The following is a 19617-nucleotide window of genomic DNA, read 5'->3' as shown; positions in this document are numbered from 1 at the left end:
AGTCTCTGCTTGACACATCTCGCAACTTTGGAGAAAAGAGACATTTTTTTTCCAGATTGACACTCTTACCTGCAACTCTGGAGGCCCTCCTTCATCTCTGATCAGGAGAAGGTAGCTCTGTCCATCCACAACAATTTCTTTCTTGAACCGTCCACCTGAGGAGGAGACATTTATTTCAAGAGTTTATTCCAAGGTCATTCTGAATCGAGTCTGGCCTAGTTGCTAGCACAAAAATAATGTCTTTCTTGAGATATGATAACTAACCAGCAGGGGTTTCTGAAGGAGAAAAAAAGGCTGCAGACACATTTCACACTCCGTAAAAACAATGATAATGCACCAAATAAACCAAAATTCAATATCAAAACACAGCTTGACATGGCTCATAAAGGTTTGTTGAGATGTGTACGGGTTTAAGTGCAGCTTCTCAATTTAGGCCTCCTAGAATGTGTTGCTGTTACAATCACATGCCAACAGGAAACCTGGTCTCTCTGGAGCCAATTATGTGGGCGAGAAATTGCCATTTAGCATGTCTAATGCACAGCTGCTGAGGGAACCAGTTCAGTGCCACCGTCACTGCAACCGCCACAAGTCCTGGAAAGACCCAACTTTCACTTCATTATCCGGCTGCGTACTCGCTCTCCATCACTTCACCGTGAGCGCTTCTTGGGTGTGTTCGAAGATTTTCACAGTCTTAACATCATAACTCATTACACTTTGCTACGAAATGATAAGACTAATGGAGTAAGTTTAACGCTGACACTAAAAGAGAGGGAAGGAAACGATGGGAGATAATATCAGAGGCAAAAAATAAATAAATAAATAAAATTCTGAACTGGTGTGCCTCAGGTCATGGCCACAGGATAGTAGTGAGAAGTTAACATTTAGCGGGGGCTTTTATGTAGCCTTGAGTTTCTCTCCCCTTTTCTTCATTTCTTTTCTAATACAAATTCATATTCCTTGCCGCTGGCGAAGCTGGCTGCAGATAAAGAAGAAACCAATGGGAGAACAACGCAATAAATTAGATTTTGCATATCATTTGAGTGGTTTGCGATCCTTTGGAGATTAAAAACATTCAAATGAGAAAGCTGTAAGGCTAGAGATGTCCCTGGGAGTGAAAACAGTGCTTTATGAATTCAAAAATATGCTGAAAGCAATTTGACAAAATTGAATAACGCATAAACTTAAAGGCCTAGGAATGGTCGTGAAATGTATGGAGAAAAAAAAAAAAAAAGAAGAGTGTGCCAAAGACAGTGGATATGCAGGCCAAATAAGATTACACCTGTTACACTTTTCCAGGAATTTCATAAGCAGGCATGTTAGCAAAGATTTTCATATGATTAGATAATAAAGTGTCAGAGACCTCGCTGTTCAACCAGCATATTAATAACTACACATCTCACATCACAGAGGAGGAGGTGCAGGGACAATACAGTAGCCAGGCACTGTAATTTTTAAAAGGCGGAAAGTATTCCTGTCTCAGAAAGCAATACATATCCACTTGAGCCACACTTCCACCCTGTTAAGTCCACTTAAGCCCGCTTGGCAAATAGAGGACTCTCCCAGCCTTTTGCAGAGGCTCTCAAGCCCTGGTGGATGCTGGTTGTGTAACACAGAGAGAGAGAGAGAGAGAGAGAGAGAGAGAGAGAGAGCGAGAGAGAGAGAGATAGAGAGAGAGAGAGAGAGAGAGAGAGAGATTCATGTATCACCAGCCAGCTTTTTTTTTTCTTTTACTCAACTCACAGAGCTTTGGAGATTCTAACAAAGGACTGAGAAACTATGTGTCTGTGCGTCTCTGAATCCTGCTTAAAAAGGGGGGGAAGATGAGGAGGATCTCATTACACAGTGTGAGCGAGTGGATCAGAACGATACAGAAAACCAAAGATTTATCAGAATATGGAGTTTGTATGGAAGCTGGCAGCATGTACATACGCCAGAGCTGATTACGGAGAGACTCTCTAAAACTAGCATCTGCAATGAGAGCATACGGCTGCAGTGAAAACATGCAAGGAATTTGAACTAAACATTTCAGTTACATAATCATCCAGGATGCTGTTGTCTCCAGTCAGAGCCGAGCCAATGCAATACATGTAAAAAGAGAGCCGGTGCTGAGAATAAATGAAGCAGACTACCACACTCTTCTCTTTCTTTGGCATGACGGAGAGTAAGTATGAATTTTTTAAATGTGTTGTTCAACCTCACATGAAAGGAGGTGACTAATAACCCTGCAGACAGCCTACGGAGAGACGGTAAGTTGGTAGGCATGGTTAACACGCAGTAAGCATACTCTGCTTACAAGGAGGCTTAGACCTTGACACAGAGCCACAATCCAACAGAGCTCCATCCGGTGTTGCCATGGCAACACAGCCCAGTACCTTTTTTCAGATATCATAGCAAAAGCCCAGGAACAAAACACTGAAGAAACAGCCACAGCTGAACCTTCCTCTGCCGGGCAATGCCTCTGCAATGTAAATACTCAATCTGGAGTAAGGCCAGTGTTAAAGCACATACAACAAGAGAGCCTGAGCAGCTGCCAATCATGAGACGCACACAACGCGCGGCAATGTAAAAGGGACACAGGCACATATCTGAGCTGACATGTTTCCCTGATTACAGCAATAACACTCGTTCTGTTTTTCCAGCATTTCCACCATTGATTTCTCAAGGACTAATTAAGCTATGAGGATTTTTCTCCCTTGGTGCAGCAAAATGCCAGAAACTAATTATGCGCTTCATGTCTCATCCTCACTATAATTACACTAAAATGAAACACTGCAAACCCCTCAAAGATCATCAGTTAACTCTGGGTTTGCCAACAACTTTATGGATGTCTGAGAGGAGGACTTACCTTTCAGACCAGAAGGGGGCATTCTCATTATGATCTCGCTGATAAACTGAAGGATATCAGATTTTCAAATTTGAGCGAGTGAATTAAACTGGCAGGGGGTCCGTCTCTGGAGATAGGACCTCTTAAACACGTTCAACTGGCTCGGGACATCCAGGAAGTAAACGGTTTACGACTGTGATAAAAACTTTCCCAGAGAACAGGGTTTAGATTTACCTTCATGTTTTAACAATGAATAATCTTCACAGCTCTAATTTACTGGAAATGTCACGCTTTGTTATTATCTCACCAGTTTTAGTGGAGGAATTAAAAACGAGATTTTTAAACTCAACTGAACCAATTATCAATCTTGGCATCCTGAAGCTTGACACGACCCGACACACAACATTTCGATACGAACTAATTAGAAAAATACTCACGAGGCAAACCAGCGCCATGCTTCATGTAAATATCCTAATACACCCATCCTAATACGGCTATCCCTCTGTAAAGCGCAGCAATCAGTGCCAACATGCTTGACTTTCTTCTTGTGAAAAACAAGAGAAAACTAATTTAGCAGCCAGCAGGTTTCTGCATAATTACACTTTGATGCTTTTGAGAAGCATCATCAAGCTAATAACAAGGCTACTCCTCATTTGCGAGTTAGTTTTCGCTCTCCAGCAACAATGTGTTTTATATAACAAGTTGTGAGGTGAATCAGCAGCGTGACATTAGGCTACAGGACACACAGTACACATGCCACATTAATCCGAACCTTCGTGTCTGAGTATCTGACATGTTCATAGTGACCTCCAACGGACTCTTACCTTCAGGAGACTCCTCCTGCACATATGTGCCTGTCAAGTACCGGTGAACCAAGGCAGACTTCCCACTGGACAGATTTCCCACGATGCCCTGCAAGGCCAAGAACAAAATGCAGTGATTATTACTGACAGGTACAAACCACTAGAGTATTTAGTAAAAGACCATAATGGTGACCTAACAAAAAAAAAAAAAAAACTTCTCAGCACAAGATATTTCTGAGGCTTTCAATTTGAGTAATGCCACAAAATGTGTCTTACAGGTTCAGAAATACAAAGTAAGTGAACTTTTCTTTTTCTCTTCCTTTTTGGTCAAAATGCTCTTTTCCTTTTTCCCAGGTCAAGGGTGAACCTTTAAGATCAATCATAATAGTGGTTCCACAGGTTTTAGCCCATTATTTTCAAAATGCATTTACTTTTTATTACAGCCAACAACAAAACATTGCATCAAGAGTTATATGATTGGAAATGAAGCCATTTTTCTTATGGACAGGGTGAAAAGAAATCTGCTAGTTTCTTTGATGGTTTCTTTCATTCAAAAGAATGCACTGAATGCACCACAAAGGAAAGGCAGCATTACGATTAGAGCCCGACTGACAAATCAAAGGCTGAGGCATTAGTTTATGAAAGGCCTGTCACAATATCAGATTTTCCCTTCACAATTATTATAGCCAAAAGAATTTATGATAACAATATTATTGTGGTATATATAGAAAATTTGAAATAAACACATAGATTATGCTATCTGTCAAATTCATCTTTAACTTTGTTTATTGTGTGTTTTGTCTCTTTTTTGGCAAATGATTTAGACTCAAATACGAGTGTAGGGAGATGGAGAGAGAGTCTGTAACAATGACTGTACAAAAGTGCACAAAAACAGCAATTACACTTAATGCAAAGTGAAAATGTAACCACATGAACTGATAAACAAAAGACCTGCAAGACCTAACATGTGCCATCACGATATTATCATATATGTGTTATTAACACAATATCAATACTTCATTTTTTAAATATCACAGTCAATACTGGTATACAGCAACTGACCCTGAAAAGAGTCTAGGTAACAAGTAGCTGTACAAAGATGAAATGTTAAATGTATTTTGAAACGATTGTCCACTGGTAAGCACTGACAAGTTTATTTATTAATTGCTCAGTACATATCCTCAAAACCAAATTTGAGGGATTTTCATCAAAAATGTTTATGTCATGTGTATAATGTGTAAAATGAATATCGGCCCCAGTTTTCAAACTCATTTTCTCAAACTAATCTAAACTCAAACTCGTTAACTGAAACTAACTGCTGCCTGGAAGGTAGAAAATCAAAATCAAAACATATGGTATCACTAGAAATGGAAAGTACATTTGGTTTGTGGTTAAGGAACAAAACCTAAAAAACAAAACAAAACAACAACAAAAAATCCCCCCTAAAAAGACGGCTTGGTCCTTCATGCAGGCTGCGTGAGGTTGAAACATTATGGAGGAAAGTCCTCTAGCATTCATTGGTTTGGTTGCAATCTTTCCCCTGCTTCCTGTCCCTGGTGTCTAGACCAGGCCTAACTACAGCGCCTTCAGGGTGATGCATGGCGGAGGGTGGGCTGATGATGCCTGCATGTCTGGGAAGAACAAAGGCTGCAACATGCCTCATCTCCTCCCTCTCCTCCTCCTCCTCCTCCACCTCCTCCTGCTCCTCCTCTACCCACCATCGTCCTCTTCTTCTTCAGATCATTAGTGGGTGTTAAAGTCAGGTATGGTTCTAATTATAGGGAAGTTTGAGGCACAAGAGAAAAGATCTGCTGAAGGTCTTTCCAAGCCTGTCCACTCTGTAATTGAAGTATATATATCAGGAGGTACCCCGGCAGAATAAACTATGAATAAGCTTTAAGTTAGCAGAAGTTGTAGGCTGTGTGAGGTGAAAGCTATGAGTCAACAGAAATCGACTTTGAACGTACCACAGCCCCAGTGTTCCTGCTCCTTTAACTGCTCAGCTTTGTGACCTGCTGGTATATAGGCTTCATGAAGTCAAATTGCCGTATCAGCACTATCCTATTTTACTCCTCTTTGCAGATGTTTAGCCCCGATCTGGAAATATTAAAGAGCGTGGGCTCGATTATCAAAGGGTGACAATAAAACAAGGCTTGACCACAGTTAAGCTGCCATCAGGAAACTACAATAGCAGGGTGCAGCTCAGAGTGGTAGCGGATGTTTCAGAGGTATTCTCACATGATTATGATCATCATTTCAACTAATCTGCAGGAAATGTTTTGACCCCAGTTCCGATCATAATCACTGCGGCATGTTGCCATCATATAGAAAAGCTTCCCAAACATATGACCAGCTTCTTTTCAGTACGACCTTGTCATTCAACAGTAACTCTGTGAATATTGTGTAAGGAATGATTGCTATTTTGCAACTTAATTCAGCCTTTCCAGGTCCATTTAACAAACCCCTGTGTGGAGGCTGCCAATTAACACCTTAGAAGTATAAAAGGAAACAGACGCATTTAAAGTGCTTGAAGAGAAAAAAAAAGAAAAAAAGGCAAGTTTGTTTTTTGAGCTCCCTGTGAATCCCCCCCCCGTTTGTTCCATTGAAGATTTTATCATTTGCAAGGTGCTACAACAATGAATTCCCCTCACATGGAAATATGATGTCGACTGGCAGGATGGTGGAGTGTAGTTTTTCAAGGTTGCTTGTCTTTATGGGTGGAAGACATTAAATCATGTGAGGATGTTAGCTGGGCATTTGGCAGCGGCTGTGTGTGTGTGTGTGTGTGTGTGTGTGTGTGTGTGTGTGTGTGTGTGTGTGTATGTGCTCCAGTGGCGGTGTGGGATCAGACCCAGGACGTGTCACGAGTCTAGCCCAAAACTGTCACTCAACTTGTGTCCTGCTGCAAACCACCCTGCAATCTCCATGCCAACGCATCTCATTAAAAATCACCCACTACGAGCCAGGGAAAAGTTCCGCCAATTTCTCAACTGTTCTCCTTCTCTCTTGTGTAAAATGCAAAAAGCGGTGTGACATGGACAGAACATGCTCTCCCACTGACATTTAAATCGATCAGTGAGATGAAGCCTCTGAGGGCGAATCGACAGAGGGGCTGGTAGAACATTTTTTTAATTTTTTTTTTTAAAGTTACTCACCACTTTCAGCTCTGGCACTGACCGACTCAATGTCCATTCCTGGCTGTTGACGAAAGAGTCTAAAAAGGAAAAGGGCAAAAAAAGAAATGAAGTCAAGCAGCAGTGAAAGCTAACCCATGCGTTTGTGTCCCGTTTGACCCCAGCTACAGATAATAAGGCATTAACAGTATTTCCCGCTAGATGATGGCAAAGTGACTTTACAGCTGCAGTGTATAGACTGCCTGCGGTGTGTGCAACAAGTTTTATGACGGACTGTTCAGCTGTCAAAAAGATATGACGGAATAGATAAGTCTACCCACAGTCTGCTCGGGTATCTAGTGCATTTTAAATGACAGGGGGGTTGATTTTTGTCACTCAATGCTCAGTGTCATTTCACCTAGTTTTTGTCCTGCACACAAACACAACTTAACCAGTGGGATTGTGTCATATCTTTATGGACTGAAGTGCAGATTTGCAGTCGATTTGCAAAACCAGGCTTATTTAAGTCAAAGGGTAAAACGGTTAGGAAGACAGAGACTTTGAACCTGGCAAACCTCGACTTTTATTTCTGCCATGACGGATTCTCTGTTCCATGAGAAGCCATTTCTATATTCATATTTTTCTTTGCACATTATTCCCCCTGTAGATCAGTGTGAACAGAAGCCAAAACAGCTGAACACATTAGAGCTGTACTGATTAGCCAATTCATCCATCAACAGAAAATGAATCTGCAACAATTTTAATAATAGATTCATTAGAGTCATTCTTTGAGAACCTAAACAGGTTTCACCTTGTGAAATGGGAATATTGGATGGTTTTCTTACAGTATATTGAATAACTATGGGTTTGAGCTTTTGCTCAGACACAACAAGCAATTTTAATAAGCCAAAATATTTGGAACTTATTTGGCTTTTGGAACATTTTTCTGACATTTTATCAATAAATTGATTAAGAGAGAAAATATTCTGCAGATGAATTAACAATGAAATCAATCATTGGCTGTAGACCTAAAGCATATTCAAAGAAACAACCAGTCCATACAAATTTCTCTATCTCCCCAACTAATTTGCTCAGGTCTAATTTTGTTTGTGTCTTTACAACTTTACAACTAAAACACACAGCTGCCAAGAGGCAGCTGTGAAACACCTCTGGTAAGTACAATCTATACAGGCCTTGTCAATATAAGGTTTCTACACAGTGCAATTTCTGAAGGGGATTAAGCAAATCCATTTTAAAAAGGCAGCTATTAACGGGCTTGATTCAACTTGTTTGGTTTTCCAGTGACATTTGGAGACTTTGACTAGATCGTAATGCTTTGAAAAAGGGCAGCGGGAAAGAGCACTATAAAGAACAATACAAAACCCTGAGAAGTAAAAACACAAATGACAACTCCACAAGCTGTGCCTGTTTCCCACTGAGCCCGAATACACAGTTATGTGTCATAACAACTATTAGAACGAAAGCCACCTTCCTGTTTTGGATCATGCCCCCCCCCACAAAAAGATAACATCTCTAATATGGGAGTGTAGACTCCCTGTCTCCAGACGACAAGGTGTGCAAAACCAACCCCTCCCCATGTCTAAACCATAACAATTAAATTGTTCATCCAGCAAACAGGGAGTCATTATTACTGTAAGCCTGTTTGTTGCAGTAATAGTGGTTTCCCTTTGTGCCCCAGGTGATGCTAGTATGAAAAGAATGACAGCATAAACAGTAAGGTACCCACTGTCACTATAAGACACGTTTCTATTTTCTCTCCAAAATGTATGCTAAAAGCACATATGACTAATAACTGAGCAGACCTGAGCCAAAAAAAACCTTTACATACTACAATTATAGTAAGTAAAAAGAAACCCTCGGCTAAAATGTTTACTTATTTCTGACCTCCATTTACAAAGAGCCTTGTGCTGCTCTGGATGCTTCACTTGTTGTGGGAGAGGAGAGGAGTGAATCCCAAACAGAAGGGCCTTTCACCAAGCATTGTGTGGGGCAGAGTAGTCTTTAAACAGCACGCCCCATGTAAAGCCCTCTCAGTGTGGGTTTGACATGTCGGGACACGAGCGAGGACACCCATCTGACTCAGTTTTTAAGTGCAGGAAACCGAGTGCAGGTCACAGCGCTCTGAGATGATACCAGGCGAGGCTGTTATCTCATCTCCTTGGATATCCTGTCATTTTCTACACTGCCGTTATTTCCATGTGTGTTCATCTGCTTTATATGATGATTTTCATTTAAATTATGTCTTTTTTTTTTTTTTTTTTACATAATTGGAGGGTGGATAAAAATGTAACACTCACTAGCAATTAGACAAACACATTGAAAGGTTCCGGTCTTTAGCACTTGCTGTGGTAAACCCAACATTAACACAGAGTCAATGAACAGAGAACTTAAACAGAAACAACAAAAAGTCATATTTAGAAAATAAACAGGAAAAAAAAAAAAGCAGCAGCCAGATGCCCTGATGTTTTTCTCACATTTGTCTAGTTCACATAATCAGACTTTTTCAGACTCAAAGAGGGACACATTCAAACAAAGGGCCAATCCCAATCCATAGATAACCATGCAGGGAAATTACACGTCATCAAAAGCCAACACAGAAATTGAGTTTTTTCGGCTGCAGCTGACAAGTGCTGCATCTCTGCTACAGCATATTTTTTTACTAAATTGGCCCCGACCTAACACACACATACACACGCTTTTTTATTTTTCCAACATTAAAAATCTTTTTAGGAAATCATCATTTTCCTCTCACAAACAAACCCTTAACAAACTGTCACACGGGAAACAAGACCAACTTTTGCCATCCTTGGAGCAGCTACAGAACAACCAGTTTGGTCGCCTGCTAAAAAGAAAAAAGAAAAAAGAAAAAAAAAGCCCAAATTGAATCCATGTGCTCTGTGTTACGTCATTCTTTAAATATGAGCATCCCCACTTCACTGTGTCCCAGAATGCCTGTGGAAACATAAAGACCCTGCATTTGTGATGTTTTCAGAGGACACCGGTGTCTTTGTCTCTGCGAGGGCAAAACTGTGTTGCTAGCTTGTTTGTCAGGTTTTTCACTTCACTGCTCATGTCCACTCGGATAAAAATGACCATTCAGTCTGAGGTTAGCGAAGCACAATCACTCAAGCCCCCTCTCCCCCTCCCCCACTCCTCTCCCACTTATTCCATTTCATGAGGAGGAAAAAAAAAAAAAAAAGCAATGTGAGCAGAAACCCTGTGTGCATATGGTTATTTGAGTGTGGGTGCATGCGGGCACATGCATGGATTTCTATGTGCAGTGAATCTGAAGTGGTTTTTGGAATGAGGGAGGAAAAACCTTGAAGTTGAAACTTCCACTCTAGCTCTGACTGACTTTCCAACCCTGCTTTCCCACCATAATAAATTACAGTGTGTGAATTTAGCTACCAATTAGTAATTCTACTTCCCTGATTTGGCAACCTCATGACCAACCAACAGTCCCTGTCTGACTACTTTTATCATGCACGTCTTGACAAAATGGTCCAGTAGCATCTTCCTTTTATGTGCTGATCTACAAAGCCATATTCACAGCGAACAACCCAGCAAGAGCTTGTGTCTTTGTTCTGCTGAGCTCCCAAACACCACTCTGTTATTTCTATCAAGAGGAGCTAAGTCAGAAAGACGATCAGCAGAGAAAAAGGTAAAAAATATTCATGCCATACCAGGGTAATGCGGTCTGCATGGCCTGCCCTACTTAGAGCTCTTAAAGCAGTGTGTTGTCTGCAGACAAGCATTGATCACTTCCCTGGAAATAAATTGAACATCCTGGTTCAAGCAGGATTCCCTTTTAAACATGAGCTCTGTAAATTGGGTTTTCAAGAAGTCTTGCAGAACATTACCCAGGTTGATTGACTCAATTTGTAGAGCTAGGAGAGGAATGTGTCAGACTTAGCTAATCTTTTTTTTGTGCCACATAAAAACAGTCCAAGAGAACAAACTGATGGAAACAATCAACCATGAATTAGAGAGAGAAGCTGCGTGCAACTACAAATTGTGGACCCTCTACTCAGACCCCCAACGAATTCAACAGTTTGTAGACTTGTTGCTAAAAGCTAACAGTTTCTAGACGGGAGAACAGCAGGATGCTGCTCACCTACTGAACCACAATCCTGAAGAACAAAATGTACCCGAGAGGAGATTTGCGGTGGCAGATGCTCAAATACAAATTATATTCGGATATTAACAGATTTCTCTCCGCTCATGCCCAAACTGTGTATCACACAGTACAATATCTCACTGTCTCCTCGTGTATCCTGCAGCAGGTGAGAGGTCATTATCACAGTGTCACTCTTTGTCCAAATTTCCTTGAAAGTGTCTGTTTATCTTGAACGTGATTACATGCTGGGAGTTCGGCTCACCCACCCCTGCTGCTATGAAACACACAAACAAATGCATCTCTCAAATGAATTCCCAATCTGCAGATTTTGAGGCCAGCAGACTGATTCCAACTGCAAGGTAAAGTTGACACAGGAAATGCTGTTGGCAGGGATCCACAGGAAATGGTATCAAATGAGACATAGCAAAAAAAAAAGGAAAAAAGAAAGAAGAAGCATAGGGAATTCATGAATAAATTGTATAATCTGATTCAAGATAAAGGAGGATGGATCACACACATGGGGGATTTTCTTCAAATTGTCATAATGGCAAGTTAGGGCAAGTCAGAATAAATATACATCAGTGAGAATTCTTCTATCTGCTGGATCCAGTTGACACCCTACAATGAAGGCTTATCACAGAGCTCTATCCACAGCCCCGTTTCCACCATTTCAACCCTCACTAGATAAGTGCACTGCTGACCACCTATAACTCATGACTAGTGACCCTTCCTCAAACTCAAAGACCCCCCCCCCACCGTCACAGCCCACTGATTACTCATGCATCCACGGGCACGACAGAGTGGCTTTGTTCATCCACAGGTGGGGGTGGGTGACACAGTGCGTACCTCAAACCCCTCATCCTGTTACCTCCCCTCCCCCCCAATCCTCACTAACACACCAAACGTAGAAGCTATCATCAGGACACACTTACTCTGAGTGTGTGTGTGTGTGTGTGTGTGTGTGTGTGCGCACATGTGTGTTTGTTTAGTTGTGCGGGACGGCTGGGCCTCAGCTTTCCTGGATTTAATTTAGAAGCAAACACTTAAGCAGGTAGCAACAGGCACCGGGTCCCGCCCAGGGCACTGAACACCTAGCTTTACTCAGGCTGATCGGCACACCTACATTCCTAATGCCTGACTGACTGACTGACTGACTGACTGACTGACTCTGCAGTGGAATAAATGGACAGATACGACTTCACACTCCACCACAAAGGACTAGGTATCCCTGGTAACATGTCATGTGCAAATACAAATAGACCGAGCGATCAACAAAGTTGACCTCAGAACCTATTACAAGGTTTATGTTGGCTAGAGAATTACATATACGCTCTGCTGGTTCAAAGGTTGTCTTAATGAGAATGAATACAGCATATGTGCGACCTGACACTGGAAGAAGCTGTTAAGTTGTCATGGACGACTAATTAGGTCTTCGTGTAAACGTGTGAAATTGGTGCTTGACGCAAAAAAAAAAAAAAAAAAAAAATGTAGCAAATCACAGCTATTAATTCAAAAAGTTGCAAATATTTGCCTCTCTCTCCCTGCTCTTCCAGGCAACCGGACAAACACCCTCCACTGTCAGAGTTAACCTTTAAACACAGTGCTTAAGTCGTCTTCTCTTCTCCCCATCATTATAGCATGTAAGCCCTCTTAATTTAGCCTTCCTAGGCTGCCAAACGCATCCCCATTACAGCCACTAACTGCTTTAATGCTACTGCTTTAAGCTGTGTCTCTCTGTGAGGCCAACAGACAGCATTATCAAGACTCCCATGTCCTGTGTCTAGGTGACACAGAGACAGAACTGGGACTGGGTTTCACCACAGTTACACCACTGTAAAACAATCCATTAAAATGTGTTTTTATCAATCACTGCGGATTTAAGTTTACTGCACCCGCCTATTCATTTACCCAACTTCAAAAATCTTACGTAAAGCAAAGTAATTGTGCTGTGTAAGTTCATATAAACAGGCAGTTCACAAAAACACTGGAGAAATAAAGCACCCAAAATAGAAATTCCAAAAGGACTCTCGAACCAGACGTTTTTTGAATGCCATCCAAACTCACAATTCCCCATGTGTTTTTCATTTGCCTGTCTTTCCTTGAAAAAAAAAAAAAAGCACACTTCCGTGTTGCTCTTGAGCTGTAACTTTCTGTGCAGTGAACGAGGGGCTAAAATGGAGAACTGAGCTGCAAAATAAATTCAGCAATCTTGCAGGTCTTACCTTGACCTTTGTGGGAGTCAATGCCTGCCAGAGTCTCTATGGAGACTGGCTCTGACTTATTATCCCCAGCCAGGGGATATTGGCCAGTGTCTTTGCTCTGGGACTGCTGGGATTCACATTTGCCACTGTATGGCTGCTCTTTCCTCCTGAAACGATTGGCTATGAGCTGCCATATGCTTGGTTCTTCCTGAACTGGTTTGGAGGACAGTTTTGTTGGACAGAGGGGTACTTCCATGACCTTGACCTTCCCCCTGCTGTGGTACTGAATGTACTGCATGCCCCCATCCTCTATCTGCTCACTGGAAGTTGGAAGCGTTCTCCCTGTGAGGTACGAGAAAGGCCGCGGAGGCATTGTTATCTCCTCAGCAGTACTTTTAGTCCGAGAGCCCTCCTTCCACTCCCCCTCTGACCCTAAAGAAACTTTGTCCCGGGGCCGAGTCCTCCTGATTCGCAGACTGAGGCTCCGTCTTAAATTACTCAGTGTACTTTTTGGAGCATCGGGTTTGCTGAGTTTGGGAGAAGGTTTAACATCATTGCCACCGTCCATCTCCTTGCTCTTATCTTGAGGGGCTTTGCTAAATAGCCTCCAGCGGAAGCTCCCTTTGAGAAAACCTCCATCACTGCCTGTGTGGCTGCTCTTCTGGCTGTCTATCTCATCATCAGAACCCCTCTTTCTTAGCTCCAATACTGTCATACTGACAGGCCTGGGCCTCCAGCTCCTTTGGCGGACCCTGGGGGTCACATCTGCAGGGACTGGAGGCCGCTGAGCCACGATAGGATTGAGGCCATCCACTGCTCTCAGCTCAGCCCTCCTGCTCCTGTGCTGCTGGCTGTTTTCTAAAATGCCTGCCCTCCTGAAGGGTTGCTGGGTCTGGGTCTCCGACAGGACTGGGCCTGGGCCTGCCAGCATGCACACACTCCTGGGCCTCCGCAGCGGTCTTTCTTGTTCAGGTTGAGAATCTCTTTGCTGCTTGAGTGGGTCGCCATACATGCTCACCGTCCTCCTGCCAAGCGGGGCTTCATCCTGACGCGGCCTTCGCAACACAGCCCATGGCAGAGAGCTGTGTCTTGTCAAAGTGCCATGTTCCCCAAAGATGAGCCCTTTAGAATGGATAGTGACGGAGCGTAATGTTGAACTCCGAATGTGTTTCTCCTGGGTGTTTGTCTGAGCAGCTAACTCCGCCACGTCTCTGCCTTGCTGTGAGGAGTTACCTGAGTTCTTGGAGGGTTGTGTCAAAAACCTGTCCGTCTTCATTTTTCCCTCCACCTCCTCCAACTCCTCCTCATTCTCCTCCACAACCACCTCCTCTTTTTGCCTCCCAGCTCTACCTGTACGGCTGAAGGAGGGCCAACTGTTGAGCTCCTGCCGTGCCCTGCCCAGCCTGGGGCTGCTCTCCATTGGCACTAGGTTAATTATGTCTCCTCCTGGCTGGCAACTGTCCACCTGGGTGTGGGTGACCCGGCCCATTCCCAGCATAGACACTGGGGCATCTCCCTGTGTTTCTTTCAGGATTACAGAGATGTGGTAAACGGTTTTCCCCTGCTGCAGTTGGCCAATAGCTGTACTCCTTGGGGTCGCATCCACCGCCCCACTGCTGAGGAATAGCATGGCACTTCACTCAAACTGATTCACACATACATCCTTATTCACACACCGATACAAGTGCGTAGCATGGGCAAATGTTCACATTCTGCCCGGGAGTTGTTGAGATTCAGCTCAAGCAGTCATTCATTTGAAGACTAAATTCCTATGCCAGGAATAATCCTTCACCTTTGACTTGGGTAAAAACTTCAAACAAGTTAAAGCCAAGCCTTGCTGCCACCTGCATCCTTTGGCTCCTTCACTCAGCGACTCACACAGCTGCTTTCTCCCCACACTTTGTTCTACCTGTCCTGCACCAGCAGATGAACAAAAGAAAAACAGGTTATCCACAGCTTGTTTTGCAACAAAGTCAAATCTGTAATAGCTGCAAAAGTTGCAGCTTAAAAAAAAAACTGAATCATCCTTCCTCTTTGGCAAGTTACGAACTGTGAGCAATCCTTGTTGTTGGCGGTGCAGACAAACCCCTTAATCTCTGAGCTCTTTCCATGCAGAGCATGAGGGAGTGTGTCTGTGTTTGAACTTTCAGCTGCCTTCCAACCCCCGGGATACACGGAAAACAAGGAGTGGATCCCACGGGCATTAAACACGCCCTCCTGATTTCTCCAGAGTTGCTAGCAGCCCCCAGAGACATAGACTGACAAAAGTGAGCACAAGTTTGAGAGAAGACAGAGCTGATTACACACTGCTGTAATCAACAACGACTACAATCCGCAACAAACAGCCATGAATGGACACATTGTTTTCTCCTCTGACCATTGGCAGAACACTAAAGGGGGGAGATTCTTTTTCATGTTTAAAGGAAGAAGAGAGAGCAGAGCAATCACCGAGTATTCTATTCACCAATCCACATTTTAGTGACCACCAAATGTTATTAAATTGAAGGATCTAACATAGCTACACTGCTTAGGTTGTACACACTTTGGTCTGATATCTTTCATGGGAAAGAATTTCAATATACGTATAAAAAAATTAAAATAAATAAATAAATAAAGCCTGCCTCTCACCACAGGACCTGAGAGAACACGAATACAACCGTAACCTGTGTTAGTAACATGGAGTATCCACACAACTACTCATCACGCTTCCAGTGGCTCCCACTACACAGCCCACACACTGTGGGGGAACTTAAGCTTAATTCCAAGATTGGCTGACAGCTATTTATGGTGAAGAAATTGTATTCTTTTTAAAGCGCTGGTAGTTACAGTGGAAGAAAACGGCACATTGGACATAAATTAAAATAGCATTCTCTGCATATTTACCGCTCAGGCTATTCACCATCTCACTTCATTAAGAAAACTGGCACAATGAGCCAGTGAGAAAAATCCTAATGTGAACTCTAATCAGCTGACATGTTTAGAATGATAAGACCAAACAGCTTTTATATTTTCCTGTTCCATTTCCTGTCTTTCAGTGCTTTATGATGCCAAACATAGGCCAATGCACCAGAGAGAGCACCATCTGAGGTAAGCCATATTTACCTGCTCAGCTCTGCTGCACTCTCGTTGATGTGTTGTTAAGGTTGGAACACTGCCCCCTTGTGGTCAACAAGAGATAAATACTGGTATAGGAAACAGAAAACCGGGGAAAAATGTTTCCCGAGGTCACATTGATACCAATTTAGCAAACATGGACATTGGTGTAATTTATCTGAATTATGTTTTTATGACACAAGATCAGAACAACACTCTATTTATTCATATTTGGATATTATACTGAAACTTCTAAATGCACCATTTCCCATGTTGCATATAAACCCTCAAACAGCTGCATGGTTATAATATAGTATCACTGCTTATGGCAGGTTTTGGCAGAGAAAACACAGAACAAAACTGACTGGCCATTATGGGAGTGCGTCACTGTGGGCAATCCAGTATATCAGCATGACTGCGTCACTATGGGAAATCCAGTGTAAGCATGAAGCTGCAAGTTGCAGCCCAAGCATCACAGCAGCTTTGTTCCAAAAACCGATTCTTACTAGCAGTTGATTGCAAAACCTTTTTTTTTTTTTGTCATAAAAACACCCCAAAGCGCTCTAATGGCTGAAACGCTGATCATTTCCACTCAAAAAAAACATCACTTTAAACCAGCAGAAGCAAGGCCTTTGCCATTTCATACCTTCTGTACCTTTTGTGCTCTTATCAGCAGACTGGGTGGTGTTAGAATGAAAAGAACTGAAAACATTTGAGGTATTGTTCCAGGAAACCTGCTGCTTTACTTTTTAGCATATTCTGTAAGCACACGTACACACAATCAGGGAAATCTTGATGTTTCTTATCAGTGAGAGAGAGAGGGTGTTGAATAGTGGCAGTAAAAAGACTTGATAGTGAAGTTAGATCCTGTATTAAGCTGCACAAAGCTCACTGTGCTGGATTTTTACCTTTGTCGAGGTAACAGGGGTTTGTAATGATCTGAGGCTCATCGTCAAGCAAACAGTCCTCTTCGCTCCATTGGACCTGGTGGTGTCGATTTCTTCGACGACTCCCGAAGCACAGCAACATAGTCTACCTATAATCTAAAGGACTTCTCCATGACTCACAGAATAGCCACTCAAAGGAAAGAAAACAAGCAAAAAAAAAAACCCCATCAGGGAGCTTGAATTATCACGTGTCAGTACATATGATTGGTTATATTTTCATTGTCCTCTCCTCCTGGGTTTTGTCTTCTTTCAAGAATTGCTGTGAAAATCTCCCCTCAGCTCCAACATGTTGGTCGTCTGTAGCTCTTGTCCAGCATGGCTACATAAAAACTCTCTTTTGGCAGTTGCATCCCGCTGTGGTCGTGATGTGCCTTCCATGCAGACCTGATAATGTGGTTACCAGCAGAAGCCTGACCGGTTACTGGACAGTCTGAGGAAGCGGCTCAGAGAGGCCATGTGTCATGCACCTACTCGTAGTCGTTCCCTCCTGGTGATTCGTAATGCAGGTGTTGGTTAGCAGGGTCCTACATAAGAAACACTGATAGGATTAAATTTAATCCACTATCCTGTTGTTTTAGATGCGGTCCGGTCCGGGGGAAACCTGCGCTGTGGTAAATCCTGGGATTTCAAAGTGCTGACCAGGTAACAGAGCTTCTCTTGTCTTCCCCTCTCTCCTCCTCTGCCCCACGGCTAAATGCTTCTCCCTGTTGTAACCGTATCTTGATGGCAGCTAGGAGGGTTTCTCAGAAAAACAGGATTAGCATGTTTTGAGGTTCCTGAATTACCCTCCGCCTCCTCCTTGTCTGTATCTGCGTGTGTGTACACATCTGCCTGATTGTGCGGCGGATGCCATACTGTGTGTGTTGGCCATTTATCTCATCTGTATTCGTCACTGTGACTGTACTGTTGTCGTTTTGCCAACACGGCTCTGACCGGACTTTGACCTTTACTTTCCTATGTCCTTTAAGATTTTGCTTTTACTTTTCACATCTCTCTATCATATACTGTATATTATCACTGTCACCTCTATTAGTCATCATTCCCTGTGAGTAAATGACATAAACAAAAGGAAACAGAAAAAGGATTTTCTCAGAATATCCCAAAGGCCCTTTCTACTCTCCTGGAAATAAAGCATTACATTGAATCCACCACACATGCATATAGCGTATCAAAAATAAATTAGAATACATTTTTGTTTTTCTTATCTAATGGGAAATAACACCCACATTTAATGTGGAATAGGAATCATCATTTAGGTCTGTTGGAAAAACTTATTACAATCCATAATTAGTCTGTATTTGTGCCTCATCTTCTTAATTGAATTCAATTAGAGCTCATGTTATTCAACAGTATTTGCATTTTCAGTTGACATCATTCCACGCAATATACTTGTCACTTCCAGAGGGGGGCAGTCACATCACTAAGGAGCTGCATCTTGATTCAAAGATTAGGTTTTTAAGTACTTTCAAAAATCAAAACACACTCCTGTGAAAGTTTGGGGCCAAACTTTTGAAATGAAACCACCTCCCTCAAATGCCTCCACGCTGCACTCACCTACTGTACGCCTGGAGATAGTAAGATGTTGGGAATGGTTTTCACAGCATCATCAATTACCTTCAGGGCCTAAGCAATTTCAGGGGTTGTGATACCTAATGAATACCTATTAGCAGAGACCACAGGGCAGATATGTGCGAACAGCAGACATGACAGACAGGCAGCACTGGTGTGTTTATATAAGGACACAGACACCATGCGCGACAAACGCTGGTGTTGTCTAGCAGATTGCATGATGCATCCGAGCCACATGAGTAAACCTTACTAACCCCTCGCCGGTATTAGAACATGAGTCAGTGTGAGGAAGACGGCCGTGCACATATGTGCGCTCTTTCACAATGACAAGTTTGCTTCCACGGGCAAACGCGGTGACAGGAAGAGTGGAGGAAGGCGGCTCCCTGACTTGGGATAAACAGCAGTAGGCGGGAGGCGGAGAGGTGCATGGTTGTAGTCAGAGCACTGCCTGATTTTTTTTTTCTTTTTTTTCTGTCAATAAGGTGCTGCTGACCTCATTCACACATACACAACAACAGCGGCGAGACTCACATCTGACAAGCGCCCGGCATTTCTCCAGTATCATGTAGACAGACAAAACCTCTGGTGTTATCTCCTTTCTGCGAGCACAAACACACGTGTCATCCGCATTATTCAGAAGTGTTCGGCGAGAGCTTTGCATGACAAATCAGTGTCAAAGCTTGTGGCAGTGACTCACAAGGTCTAATGAGAACAAAAAATGTTCTTGAGTTTCCATAGGTGTTGATGTCATGCTCGTAAATATAGCTTCATGCGAACATACGAATGTAGAAGAGTGTTCTGCACGACATGGAGAAAGCAGAGGACATTATATACACCTTTCAGAAAAGTCCTTGATGGAAGAGATGTCTGACCTCACTGGACAGAGCCAGAAATTAGACACATGGGTTATGAATTGCTAACAGACCCTG

At 42.8% G+C, this 19617-nt stretch overlaps 1 protein-coding gene across 1 annotated transcript in view; it reads right to left on the bottom strand.

Annotated features, from left to right (window-relative positions):
* agap3 (ArfGAP with GTPase domain, ankyrin repeat and PH domain 3) overlaps positions 1-15143 on the bottom strand; it is a 71610-nt gene extending 56467 nt beyond the window's left edge. The window contains exons 1-4 of the mRNA XM_023403822.2: positions 13101-15143; positions 6783-6841; positions 3649-3736; positions 70-155 (exon numbers count right to left, since the gene is read on the bottom strand). Of these exons, the coding sequence (XP_023259590.2) occupies positions 70-155; positions 3649-3736; positions 6783-6841; positions 13101-14709 (1842 nt within the window). The 5' untranslated portion in view covers positions 14710-15143. The remainder of the gene's footprint in view (positions 1-69; positions 156-3648; positions 3737-6782; positions 6842-13100) is intronic.
* Between the last annotated feature and the right edge of the window lie 4474 nt (positions 15144-19617).

The sequence above is a fragment of the Seriola lalandi genome, unplaced genomic scaffold (genome assembly GCF_002814215.2).
Source record: "Seriola lalandi dorsalis isolate HSWRI2012SDOR001 ecotype SW California unplaced genomic scaffold, Sedor1 jcf7180002054182, whole genome shotgun sequence".
NCBI lineage: Eukaryota > Metazoa > Chordata > Actinopteri > Carangiformes > Carangidae > Seriola > Seriola lalandi.
The sequence above is the reverse complement of the archived record's forward strand: the minus strand, read 5'-3'. Positions and strand labels throughout refer to the sequence as shown.